The following is a 13,659-nucleotide window of genomic DNA, read 5'->3' as shown; positions in this document are numbered from 1 at the left end:
CCTAAGATGACAAAAGTTGAACTTTTATTTTTCTGGAATGGATGTAAATGTAGCAAGCATGAGTTCAAAGAAGTCTGGGAATCATTCCAGGAAGAACTATGATGACCAGGGTGTTTAAGCCGTGAACTCCTGTCATATCAATATCTCCTCATTTGGCACTGACAGCCTTTAAAAATGCCAGCGCAAATGAAAAGGAAAAGGAATAAAAGGATATTCAGATCAGGAATTTCACATAGACCCACCCTCCTGGTTTTGAAACCACTGATTTTCAGTTCTGGTCACTTGTACTGTTAAGTTCATCACCATATTAAAGACCTGGCTGTAACAGTACAGGGTGTTCTGCTGATAATCTTGGCATGAGAGGTAGCCCCAGGGGCAGAGAATGTGTGTGGGATGAGTTTCAGAAGTACTTAATGAAAAGCTCATTGCTGCAAGAGAATAAACGATATCATCAGTCCAGTTCTCATAGGAATATGAAGTCTTGGTTAGGACTCAGACAGTGCTTAGGACATGAGCAAGGCCATGTGAGCTCTTGCACTGTGCAGGAGTGCTTGGATAACACAGAAGTTCCCTTCCTGTTTTTGTTCTTTCATTGTAACCTGATGCTTTGTCTCTCAATTTAAAAATAAATTAATAAGGAGAGGTGTTTTCAAGTATAACTAGCTCTCTGTGGTGGGTGAACTATTGCTTCCTTTAGTAATTTGGACTGAACCATTGAGCTTTTTGGTCCTAACTTGGACCAGTCTGCCCAAGTGTGATAAGAACACACAGCTTCCTCAGGGGTCATGAGTCTGCACTTGCAAAGGTGAACTGGAGAACCAAGCCAAGCCAGGATACAGCATTTTCTTCCCAAGGCCCATTTGTTTGGTTCTGGTGTCTATTTCTCATTAACACAAGCTGTACAGAACTATTGATTCTGCTGGAACTGCTCATGACAGTTACACACCGTATCATGTGGTGCACGCAATTTGCTTGTGAGCTGGGTCCCATGATAAGCACACGCTCAGTCACGCAGAGGAGGGATGCCATGGGAGGTGTCCCTCCCCAGCGTCCCTTAGAGCTGTTCCCCCACAGCTCCATTGCCGTGCTTGCCAGCCCCCCCTTACAAACAGGAATGGTGTGGATCACACTTCCATTGGGTTGGACTAGATGACCTCTAGGGGTCCCTTCCAACCCAAAACATTCTGTGATTCTATGAACTGGACAGGGCCTAATAACAAAAAGGACTTGGTTTTGGGGAAGAATACCAGATTCTGTAATCTCTATGACCTTATAGATTGTAAGCAATGAATCTCTGCTCATTTTACGTTCTGGAGCATTATTTGTGGAAGCATAAAATGTTATGTCATCCCATTTGTTCTGGGGCGAGGGAAGTGTTTAATCAGTCATAGGTTACTATGAAGATCATGTCTGATGATAAAAAGAAGAGAAAAATCAAACTTGTCCCACTGGTTATGGGGTTTTGGGTGTTTCTAATTACATTCTTTGACAGATGAAAACAAAAGTAACAAAAAGTGTTTGTTGGCTGTTAAGAAGTACTTCTATCCACAAAGGCAAGACAGTGAGTGCACAGGTGCACAGATATGCACACAAACACAGACACACGCACCTGCGGGGCCTGTATTTAGATACTTCTGGTTTCCTGACTAAAACCACTAGGTTTCTAGGTGCTGCCCTACAGAATTCTATATGCTAAATATTATTCCCTGCAAAGATTTCTTGTTTTTTAAACCTGTGATATGTTGCTAGATTTCCTATTAGGTGAGTTCAATTTTAGTAAGCTTAAATCTTTTTCAGGATTTAATGCTTCAGATGGTTTCTTTCTGAGGTTTGCCTAACGTACATATTTGTGTCTGTTTTCCAGGTTTAGCCTATGCTTTGCTGGCAGCTGTTCCCCCAGTATTTGGCCTATATTCTTCGTTTTATCCTGTCTTTCTATATACTTTTTTTGGAACCTCCAAGCACATATCAATAGGTATATCTATATGGATAACTGAAAGTCTGTGTGTGTGCATGTGTTTAATAAAACTGTAAAAAATAAAATTGGAGAAATAGGAAGTGTGGTTGTTTCCCATAAATTCAAATTTACGTGAATAGGAGAAACACAAATGTGTCAAACATTAGCAGTACTTTTTATTGTTGATTTATCCGTCCTACTTAGATAGGAATAGAAGAACATCCTTTGTCATATTAGATCTAGAAATGTGTGCTGTGAACTCCTGAACTATAATTTTATCACTGCAGTCAACTGTCTGTGTGGCCAGGATGAATCTTTCATTTGCATAATAGAAACTGAGACAGAAAAAAACAACAGTGATTACTTCCCATGGAGGTGTATGTTCGCCATCTAACTAGCTGTAATGGTGTTGAGTACTGGAGCTGATGTTGGGACTAAAAAAATACAATATTTAGGTAGAAAACTCTATTATAGTTTAATTCTACATATCTCTTAATAAGAACCACTCCTAAGAAAACCCACCCGCCAGGATTTTAACCAATTATTTTCCTCTCCCTCTTATTTCAGGCACCTTTGCTGTGATTAGTATGATGGTTGGCGGTGTTGCTGTGAGACAAGTGCCTGATGAAATTACTTCTGTAGGCTATAATTCTACTAATGTTACAGATTCCTTTGATTACCATGAAAGGGATACCAAGAGGGTACAGGTAGCTGTGACTCTCGCCTTCCTTTCAGGAATTATCCAGGTATGTGCTTGCAGTTTGCTGTAAGGGCAAGTGCAGATGCTGCTGCTAGACTTGCAGTTGCAAGGGGTGCTGGTTGTGGCGGATGCCCTGTCAGTGGACTTGTGCTTCAGCACTGCACTGTGTAGAATACAGGCTGCTTCGTGGCAGCCGCGTAATGGAAGTGGGGAGGTATACATTGGAGCAAGTCTTTGTCTGGCATCTTGGCTTGACTGGGAAAAATGGGACCTTCCCCCTTTCATTTTTTCCTATGTCATCAGAAAAACTCAACCTGATGTTCTTTAATCTGTCCACAAATGCATACAAACGCATATGTTTGCCCATACCCCACATTGCACCTGCCAGTGGCATGGAAGATTTGGTGCACTGATGGCTGCTTACTGAACCGTGGCTTTAGAAAGGCCAAATTCAGGTTTGCCTGGTCTAGCTTGGGCTTTGAGAGGTAATAAGAGGTGTCCTGTGGCCTGTCTGCTGCATAGTGCTGATGTTCAGTCTACAATGTGAGTCACATGGTTAATATTTCTCTTCTTCATTAGTTGTGTTTAGGTCTGCTTCGATTTGGATTTGTAGCCATCTATCTAACGGAGCCTCTGGTGCGAGGATTTACTACTGCTGCTGCAGTTCATGTCTTTACTTCTCAGTTAAAGTATCTCCTTGGCATTAAGACTAACCGATACAGTGGACCCCTCTCAGTTGTATATGTGAGTAACTACGTTTACTGAACATGCAAATTCTGCATTGTCTGTATCTAGTACTTAAGCCTTTTCCTATTTTTTTTATTATTATTTTGGCACTAAGTAGAATAATGCTTCAGTCTGCAGAACTGGGTATGAGGTTTTTATGTGCCACAGCAATATACGAGCATCTTAAAGTGCAGCTTGGGTGTGACTTGATAGATCAGTGTGGTCTGAGATGGGCAGATTTTAGGATTCTGATAACTGTAGTTTTGTAATATGAACAGATCATGTTCACTAAAGCAAGTCTCTTTCTTGTACTTTGTGGGAAAATGTGCTACTGAAATGCTTTCCTGTAGACCACACACGTTTTGCAAAGCTAGGAAATGTTACTCTCGGAGCCTTGCCTAGTCTGTATTTCTTTAATTTCACACACAGTTCCTGATAGGAGTATTCTTCGTTTCCTGTTTATAAGCTGTTTTGTAGTGCGGTTGGACACAAAGTGCTGTGTCACCATAAATGTACCTGTTCTTTAGAGTAGTAGGAAAAACTATTTTGAAATAAGGACACTCGCTGTAAAACACTGCTATCTATTGAAGACCCTAAGCATTAAAATTGATTGATTGAGATTGACTGAGAGCATGTAGGGGACCCAGTATTTGACATAGCTCATACCCTGATCTTCCATTTGCCTTCTGTCTAACACATAAGTGATGAGCGAGCACAGAAGAAAAACCATGCAGTGTAAAGCTGGGATTTGGTTAGTATGACTTAAGGAAAACCAAAAGCTCTTGTTTACTTGAATTTAAAATTGACAGTTGTGCTCTGAAAAAAATGTAATGGATCCCATGAAGCAAATGATTTGTTTAAAGGGATGTTTCTAATTGAAATCAAAACCCAAAGTTTTTGAGTTTATATCAGCATTACTTGCGGTTCATAACTTGCTGTTATGACAAGCACAGTTGAAATGCATCTGAATCTGATTTGCCTGCTAGTCTAGGAAGCCCCAAGTTTTTATCGCAAAATTGATGCTCTGATTTTGCAGACAAGTCTCTGATACCTGTGAAAACCCAAGCTTTTGAGCAGACTGATGGCTCAGCAATAATGAAGCTTTGGGATTTCAACTACTTGGAGGCTATAGAAAAATACTTTGTGGAATCTTTCTTTTATATTTGTGCAAACCTTTTGGAAACAAGGCTGCACTAATGATTAATTCCTAAATTTGCTGTTTGGTTCACTAATCTGGAAACCAGACATACTAACTGCCAAACAAATAGGAGGGAGAGTGTACATTCAAGATGTACTACCAGGACATCTTGAATGTATAATATCCTGATAGTTGCTGTGATTTTCCTTCTGTCTAAAGAAGGGTATGTACATCTTCTTTCAAAGATCTCTCCAGATATCATTTATTTATTTTTATTTTTTTAAATGAAGTGGTCTTCCACTTCAGGTGGTCTTCCACTTCAGGAGTAATTGGTAGGGGAATCACTTACCCTCTAGTAACTTGTCTGTTCCAGCAAGCTTTCTTTTCTAACACCCTTTTAATAGGGTTTTCAACTAAAAGATATTTGGAATAATGGCCAGTTCAGCAGTGTTGCAAGGTCAGTTATTTAATCATATTGCTATGGTAACCTCAATGGTTGTATCAGCAGCTTTATCATTTTAGAATGGTTTATGCACCTCTAAGTAGATGTGACTTGCCAAAGCATATTTGAAGGTATTAGAAGGAGTTTGCGTTTATTGCTTTCACATAGTTGCCAGTATGAAATATGTGTGAAAATCTTGAGGATAAAAGATGTGGTTTAGTGTAGACTTTTCCCCCGTGGTAGTGTTTTCTCCAAATTTTGCCCCATTTGAGGAAGACTATTACTGTAAATGATTGCAAGTGCATCAAAAGCATGAGATACTACGAACTCCTGTGTTTTGTGGAAACAATGGGGATTTTGGTGAGGCACTGGTTCATTGTGGTTATAAATACAGAATAAAACCACAGCTGAACAGCAGTGTCTAATTTGCTCTTCTGTGGCAAATCTCTATAAAGATTATATTTTCTTAGGAATAACTATGATACTTCTGGTTTGTTACAGAGCATAGCTGCTGTGCTTTCAAAAATAACGACGACCAATATTGCTGCATTGATTGTTGGATTAACATGCATTGTTCTATTGTTGATTGGCAAGGAAATCAATCTCCGCTTTAAGAAGCAGCTCCCAGTTCCTATTCCTATGGAGATCATTGTGGTAAGCCAGTTGTGAAATTCTATAGTTAAATTACATAACCATTCTAAAGCTGTAGAAACTTATCTCATTTTCTGTCAAGTCTTACTGAGCTTTAGAGTAACTTATGTTGAACATAGTTCATTTGAGGCTTGATCCAATTGAAGGTTTGGATACTCAGAAGGTTAGGGACTGACATGCCCAAGTTTTAGGCATAGAGTCCCAAAGAAGAATTGAAAACCCAGTTAAACACCCACAGTCCCCTATGGCAATGGGTAGGTAGAGATTTGTTGTAAAACCCACTCTATCCTGGAGTTTCGGCACCTGAATGATTCTCCTTGAGACATGCCTCTGACTGGCATTTCCCACCTGGAGTCCAAGAGCCCCTCCTGAAGGAACCCCATCTGAAGGAAGGTGCTTACAGGTGCCTGTTTCAGAGGCTCTGCAGGGCTTGCTTTTTAAAATGCAGTTGTAGAAGGAAGAGTGGGAACCAGTGGGACTTAATACTTAACCTTCCTTTCTCTGTGACTGAGACTGATAACTGACTGCAGTCATTGAATGACTAAAATACATGGATAAAGCAAATTATCTTAATACACACAAAGCCCACATCTCAGATAACCTTTCACCTTTAAAAGTGGTTGGATTTAAAAATGAGTTCTTGGATAACTAGAGCTCTCAGATAACCTGCACAAAATCAGAGCCGAGAAAGGGAATAACTGAAGGTATGGGTACAATCTAGATAGAAGGAACAAAGAAAAGGGATGGTGTTGAAAGATGATGGAGGTGGTGTAATAGGGTATTTCATAGTGAGACAATAGCAGAGCAATCTTACACCTGTTCCTTTCATTGCTGCTGCACCGGTTTTGTTTACAGATAGCATGCAGGTAATGCACATGAAAATATTGCAGTGCAGATGTCCTTGGCTTGTCCTTGCATTTAATTTCCCATTACACTATTCTGCCTGAGCTTGGCTCAGGCAAAGGGAATTTGAGTGATTCAGATCATACCATAGCATGTTCCATTTAACTGTTTCCAAGAAAACTTTATAAAATCAGTGGGGGTTGAACATGATGGAGGGAAAATCATTATGCTTCCTCTTTTTTATCTGCTTCTTTATTCCCTAACCCTTAGAAAACTGAATGACAAATAAACGTAATCCCTTGTGTGTATTATTCATAATCAGCTAACTGTTAGTTCTTCAGGTGGCTTTATCTCTTCCTAGCTGATGTTTACAAATGTGTTTGTGGATTTTTAGGTAATTATTGGCACAGGAGTTTCAGCTGGAATGAATCTGAGTCAGTCATATGGAGTGGATATTGTTGGGAGTATTCCTCAAGGGTAGGAATGATATATTCTTATTCAAGCTATGCCTTTTCTGTATGGTGTGTAGCTTTTATTATAGTAATTTGTAAATATTTGTTTCATCTCCAAGGTTACGTCCACCAGCAGTTCCTGAGATTCAGCTCATCCCAGCAATATTTGTGGATGCAATAGCAATAGCAATAGTTGGATTTTCAATGGCTGTGTCAATGGCCAAGATCTTTGCCCTTAAACATGGTTACACCATTGATGGGAATCAGGTAAAAGTATTGGGGTTGCTTTGTTGAAAATTCTCAGTAGCACCTTTGTTACGTTACCAAAGTAGAAGGGGATATTGGACAAAAATGAGGTTTTCTTTTGTAGTGGAATCAGGTCAGGTTTTTGACAGCCTACACATTTAAATGCCAGGAATTATTTTGAGTTCTTCTTCTGGTGGTGTTTTAATAACCATTTTCACTTTTAGCTTCATTTTGGGAAACTTACTTCTGTTAGACTTGGACATATGCATGAATATTAATTGTTGGGGCAGACATTACTTAGCCTGCTGTCCTGATGGGCAGCTACTTTATGTCTGCTTTCTGTAAGAGAGCGAAGCATAGAGTTCCCATGTGATAAATACAATGCTTTATGTGTCAAAGAACTATTATCTAAGGTTTAGAAATTCCAGTTATGTTTTATAGTTTCTTTTTATTCCCACCCATTGCAAATAGGCAGCTTGTCATTTTCTGGGGCAGCAATTGGCCCTGTCCGTAGTTAGCATTCTGATCATGATTTGAGTGATAAAGACTGTGGTTAGGGACTTTCTAAACTAAAACAATGCATCATTCTCACCTACTCTGCCCTTCCTGTGCCATTTGGAATCAATATTGCAATTGGATTGTTGGTTGATATCATTGTGGTGCCAGGGGAGACAGAGTTCATGTGCTGTAACTCATTTCCTAGAGCAAGTATCTGACACCGCACAGATCAGATCAGCTGTTCCCCCTTCTCAAAATGGCTATCTTTCTCTGAGAGTAAATGGAGTTTAAATTACTTTTACCTACAGAGTTTTACATCTGGCCAGTTGAATCTCACCCTTCATATCATTTTTGGTTACCCAAAGAGAGAAGAGGACAAATCCGTAGCTGCATGAATGGCATCAACGATATTTACATTAGTTAAAGTAATCATCGCTGATCTGAGTTAAGCATCTAGATCTTTTCCCAAGGAGGTGTCAGATGCTACTTCACCTGGATGTTAAACTATAGAACTCCTTGTCACCTCATGCAGTGCATGCTGAGTGTTTAAATGAATCAAAAAAGGATTGTACAAATGCAAAGAGGAAAAACTCATTGAGAACTATTGAAAATATGTAACTCAAATCATGTCAGTTACAAATAGCAGGATGCAGAGTGACTTGGGGAGGCCTCATTACAAGCAAATGCTTTCTTAAGTGTCAGAAACACAATACTGAGATAGATGGACCTCTGATCTTGCAAAATGTTTTTTTTTTCATGTACAGCAATGGATTACCACCTTTGGAAACACAGCCAAGGCTGTTCTTAGTTCTAGTAGTACTAAACAGATAGTTAGAGAGGGAAGCAAAGAACAATGTTTCTATAAGAAACCCTTTTCCATGTATATTCAGTGTTAAAATTCAAATTATCCCCAAGTTGAAGAAATCCTCAAAGCAAGCAATGCTGTCATTCATTTTAGTTTTCAGTGTGACTCATTACCGTAACATTGAAGGATGGGAAATGTCTTGAACACTTCATCAGATACATGATTTAACTTTATTTAACAGATAATTTAACATGCATCAACTTGGCATGTGTGAGAACCGCAAGTATAAGCTACAGTAAGGTTGATTATTCTCTACAATAAAGTTGCTAGAAAGCACTGTAAATAAGATGTGCTTCTTAATATGTATGGATAGCTCCAGCTTTGTACAGTTGCTAGGTATAACTGCCTTTTTTTTTTGCTCTATTGTTTAATGCAGGAACTTATTGCCTTGGGAATATGCAACTCTGTGGGGTCATTTTTCCAAAGCTTTTCAATCACTTGCTCAATGTCTCGGAGTCTTGTTCAGGAAAGCACCGGTGGGAAAACTCAGGTATGTAAACCCAAATTTTGAGCCCAGCAAAGTATGCTTTTTGGAGCTCCAAAGCTAAAGTCTGAAGCTTCAATAGATTGCCAGGTTTCTCTGCCTGGGGCAAAAGGAATAACTGGAATTTCCCATGTTCCTGGCCAGGTTGGGCCAGGGTAGCAGGCTGTACAGCAGTCACAGTGGAGGAACTGAGTGGGAGGGATCAAAAGCCACTTGAACAAACAGCTTTGTGGAAAGCACAGAAGGGGTTAGCTGATCTTGCCCTTTGGGGACACTTCTTAATACTCTGACACCTCTTCTTGCTGCTTTTGTTCAGATTGCAGGTGCGCTCTCTTCAGTTATGGTTCTGTTGGTGATTGTGGCTATTGGATACCTCTTTGAACCGCTTCCACAGGTAAGGGAGTTTTGCCTGTCGGGCCTTGCATTGTCGGTGAGCAGGCCAGTGAGTATTGCTTAAAACAGAGATTGCAGGATCACTAGTAAGAAAACACAGTTCAAACATAGGAATTCTGGGAAGAGGTTAAAAAGTTACTGTCTTTTAAAGTAACAGCTCAGCTGGGAAGGGGTTGGGGCTAGATGATGACTTAGCATAAGAAGTTATTTTTTCTGCAGTTTTAGTTATTTGTGTAAAAATACATGAATAAAGAAGGGGTTGGGGCTAGATGATGACTTAGCATAAGAAGTTATTTTTTCTGCAGTTTTAGTTATTTGTGTAAAAATACATGAATAAATATATTCTCCAAAAAAAAAAAAAAAAAAAAAAACCTGGTTCTGGGGTGTGCATAGGATGATATGCAAGTCCTGGGGTTTTTCATAGGATGTGTACCTTGGGTTACACCTACATAATACTTGCAGGAAATGTTGCAGTATATTGTAAACTTGAATTTGAGATATAGCCTAGCTGCTTCAGGCACTACAGGCACTATAATTGCATGGAACTCAGGAATATGTGATTTCTTCTGCCAGGAAAGAGTAAATCAAACTGTACTGACTCTGGCTTCTCATTTCTGCAGCTCCAGTAAGAGCATGGCTCCACTGAACTACTTGAAAAGTTGTTTTTTTAAGGGAACATCTGTTCAGTAGACTTATATCAGTTGTACGAAGCACAGAAATATGGTTGTTTGTGATGCTTTGAAGTTATTTGGCATTGGGTTTATTTTGCTTCTGAAATTTGTATTTCTGTAATATTCATAGACAGTGCTAGCTGCAATTGTAATGGTGAACCTGAAAGGAATGTTTAAACAGTTTGGAGACATCGCGCACTTCTGGAGAACCAGTAAAGTTGAACTGGTAAGCAATACATAGCTCAGTGCAAATATTTTACTGTATTAAATTTGTTGTTCCTCTTCTTCCTAACACCCAAAACAGCATAGAAACTTATCAAGGAGTTACAAATTGGTGTTGCACTGCAGATGAACATAAGACATGGAGCTGTAAGTACCTTAGAAGAGTGATCTGTTGCAGACAAGACTGTTTTTGCTGTTGTTCAACAACCTTTAACTCAGGTCAGAAGTAGTTTGGTTGCAGTAAAAGCAAAGCTTTTGCAGTGTTGCTATAGGAACTGCACTGATGGCTGTGGGACTCTCTGAGAAGAATTTGAAATACAGAATAACAAAGGAAACTGCTTGAAGGTATTTGCCATGTTTTAAGATAAACCAAAGACCTGGCTGGAGTGGGCCAGAACTAAGAGTGTATCGCAGGGAACAATTTGGTGGCATTTTTCTCCTGGATTAACTGGCTAATGGAAGTAAGTGAGAGCTGCTTGCAGACCTTGCTTTTTTTTTTTTTTTAATCCTAAGGTCTTTGGAGTCTGATGGTAACACAGGATTCCTTGGAGAACAGGACTTCAGACATTAATATGTGACAGTTTTTCAGATGTCATGTTAGTGCGCCTTGATCTTTTATGCCCTTCTGAAAGGTTGAGGGAATTACAGTCTGCTGTCATGATGGATTACGTTATAGCCTATTCCTGAACAGAAATGATACATAGGTTTGAGGCTGAATTATGCTATTGTTTTTGCTGTTAACAGATAAGAATGCATAATAATTCAGAGCTTTTCTTTGTTTTAGGCCATCTGGGTGGTAGCTTTTGTGGCTTCTCTTTTCCTGGGACTAGACTATGGTTTGCTTACTGCAGTAGCGTTTGCAATGATAACCGTTATTTACAGAACACAAAGGTCAGATTTCTTCTTTATCAAAATTAGTGTTTGCTGATCTTCTATCTGGTTTTGTTTGTTTAAGGGGTGCAAATAAGGAGAAGACCTTTCCAGCCTCTTCAACTGCATGCAGTATAGAATCTGCTTCATACTGTAGATCATGCCCTGTGGCTCTGATCCAGGGTTCACATTGTATTTTTCTGAGAACAAAATTTCTAGGGGGCATGAAACTTGCAATTTCAGTAATAAACAGAAGATTTTTGGTTTCTTATATTGGTTAATCTTCTTGTTTACTTTTTTAATGCCTGGAGTTCAGAAATTCAAATCTGCTTGATGCTAGTTTCAGTGAATGATTACGTTTTGTGTGCACTAATAGTTACAGTCAAGCAGAAGTTGTGTTGGGTTATCACTAGATGAATGTTTAGGTATTTTATAAGAAAGTTCTAACTCGTCAAAAAATTGTGCCTGCCCTTCTAGTTTTTCAAATCACTTCTCCTCTCCCCCCATTCAAAGTGACAAAGTTTTTACTGTGAAGCTTTCCAGGTCTACAGCAAAATGATTTCTGCATACGTGGATAGGACTGTTACGTGAGGCTTCCAGGCTCAAGGTCTGGGATATCCAAGTGGGAAATGTATAAAACTCTTGGTTTCAGTCTGCATTGGAATGAAACCAAATTCCAAGATCTCTGCTCTGCATAAATGAGAGTCTTTTTCTGCCATCTCCATATGGTTTTGTTCTTGCAAACAAAACAGTAATGCACTTGGCTGTCACACTGCTTGTGAGTTGGGAATATTCATCTTCTCAGGCACTGTGCTGGGAGCAGAGTGGCTCTTTGAAATTGCGACATGTTTTCTGCCAATATGAATTTTCACGTTTGTCAAGATAGTCAATGGAGTTGCACCTGTTCACACCAAAGAAAATTTGCCCTGTACCTTTTGCATGCTTTGGCCCATGCTTCTCAGAAAATGGTAACATTACAGTGCTAAGTTTCTAAATTGTTTTTGCACTGACAGAAGCAAACTTGTCTGGTCGCTACATGGCCCCTTCATTATGTTCCTGCCATAAACTGCCCGCTACATTTGACCATGTTTAGGTAAGCCTGTACCAGGCAGGCACTGCAGAATGACTAAAATAAGTTTCAATCTGTACTGAATACTCACTGTCCCCCTTTATAACACCGAAACATTTGCTTCCATTTCTTTCTAGCCCTCAATACAGAATCCTTGGTCAGATTCCTGACACTGACATCTACTGTGACGTGGAAGACTACGAAGAGGTAGGAATGTATTCTTCTGCACTGAAGAGTTTCATGTAGCGGAGCCAAGACAACTGTGGCGATTTGCTGCTTAGCCCTACCATATTACACATGTAGTGCTGTCTGCCTGACATTCACCTGTGTTGAAGGGGAAGAAAATAAGTTTAATCTTAGTAGTAAAAGCTACTTTGTTCAAAATGCTAGCTTTTTGTACTGCATGTGCATTTGACCAGGAGGTGGTCAAAAGTAGCCTTTATAATAGTTCCATTGTACTAGCTTGTACAAAATGGTAAGGTTTATGGGAATACCACTGCTAAACCTGCTATATACACAAGTGCATACAAGGCCACCTTCTTTCCTTGTGTGGCCGTATTGCATGAAATCCATGGAACCCCAAACCCGAAGGGATCTGTTCTTCAGAATTGCACAAAATCTTCAAAATAGCATCTCCCTGCCTCCACCCATCCCCTGCTCATTAAATATTCATGATTAATGGCACAGTTGCTCACTGTGCACTTAGCTGCTTATAAATGCCATTTCATTCAACCAAAAGTTGGTGAAAGCAGTACATTTTTTCAATATAATAGATGTAGACATGGTGTATTTATTCACAAACAGCAACTACAGTTTTCTGCACTCTCTGCCACGTTCTCAGAGATGCTGCTAGAAGGTTACATCCCTCTTTAGTAAAAAAACAGTCTGTAAAAACCTCTGTGAAAAGATGATGCTATAATCTGAAAACATTCTCTCACCAGCAGTTCTGCTTTTGAATATGATACAAAGCAGAAGTATATGTGGGCATGTTTACAGCTGTATGCAAAGAGGAGACTCCATTTTTGTTATACTGAATGCAGTTAGCATTTCCTCCTCCTGTATGAAGGTGGGGTTGGCAGCATATGACGGGCTGGATCTCTGCTGTTGGCCAGGTCATTTGCATGTAAAATGTCAGAGTGCAGCTTGTTTAGAGATGACTTCATTTAAACTAGAAGAAAGAAGTCATATCGAGACCTTTCTGAAGGCCTGTTTAAAACCAAAGATTTGGAAGAGGAGACAAGAAAGAGAAGTATCAGTCAATATGCCTGTAGAAAGTGAGGCTAAAAGGAAGCATTCCTAGACCTGCACAATTTCCTAACGTTAATACCAGCTGCAGATAGCAACATCAGAAAACTGCAAATGTTTAGTTCCTTTCTGTGTCTGTACATTTCATTGTTATAAAGAAGGAGAAATGTTACATGGCATGGATTGC

The 13,659-nt window shown here is 39.5% G+C and overlaps 1 protein-coding gene across 6 annotated transcripts in view; it reads left to right on the top strand.

Moving 5' to 3' along the window:
• SLC26A5 (solute carrier family 26 member 5) overlaps window positions 1-13,659 on the top strand; it is a 37,291-nt gene that overhangs the window by 18,629 nt on the left and 5,003 nt on the right. For 5 of the 6 annotated variants that reach the window (XR_004842350.1, XM_009641383.2, XM_009641382.2 and 2 more), the window contains exons 4-14: window positions 1,865-1,975; window positions 2,525-2,703; window positions 3,237-3,401; window positions 5,465-5,617; window positions 6,852-6,934; window positions 7,029-7,176; window positions 8,895-9,008; window positions 9,319-9,396; window positions 10,197-10,292; window positions 11,073-11,179; window positions 12,365-12,434. Coding sequence is in view for 5 of the 6 variants with exons in the window: in XM_009641383.2 (XP_009639678.1) it covers window positions 1,865-1,975; window positions 2,525-2,703; window positions 3,237-3,401; window positions 5,465-5,617; window positions 6,852-6,934; window positions 7,029-7,176; window positions 8,895-9,008; window positions 9,319-9,396; window positions 10,197-10,292; window positions 11,073-11,179; window positions 12,365-12,434 (1,304 nt within the window). In the remaining variant the exon portion in view is untranslated. The remainder of the gene's footprint in view (window positions 1-1,864; window positions 1,976-2,524; window positions 2,704-3,236; window positions 3,402-5,464; window positions 5,618-6,851; window positions 6,935-7,028; window positions 7,177-8,894; window positions 9,009-9,318; window positions 9,397-10,196; window positions 10,293-11,072; window positions 11,180-12,364; window positions 12,435-13,659) is intronic. The other variant, XM_035896852.1, reaches the window with a different exon arrangement.

This window comes from Egretta garzetta, unplaced genomic scaffold, assembly GCF_000687185.1.
Source record: "Egretta garzetta isolate BGI_Z169 unplaced genomic scaffold, ASM68718v1 scaffold156, whole genome shotgun sequence".
In the NCBI taxonomy this organism is placed as follows: Eukaryota; Metazoa; Chordata; class Aves; order Pelecaniformes; family Ardeidae; genus Egretta; species Egretta garzetta.
The sequence above is the reverse complement of the archived record's forward strand: the minus strand, read 5'-3'. Positions and strand labels throughout refer to the sequence as shown.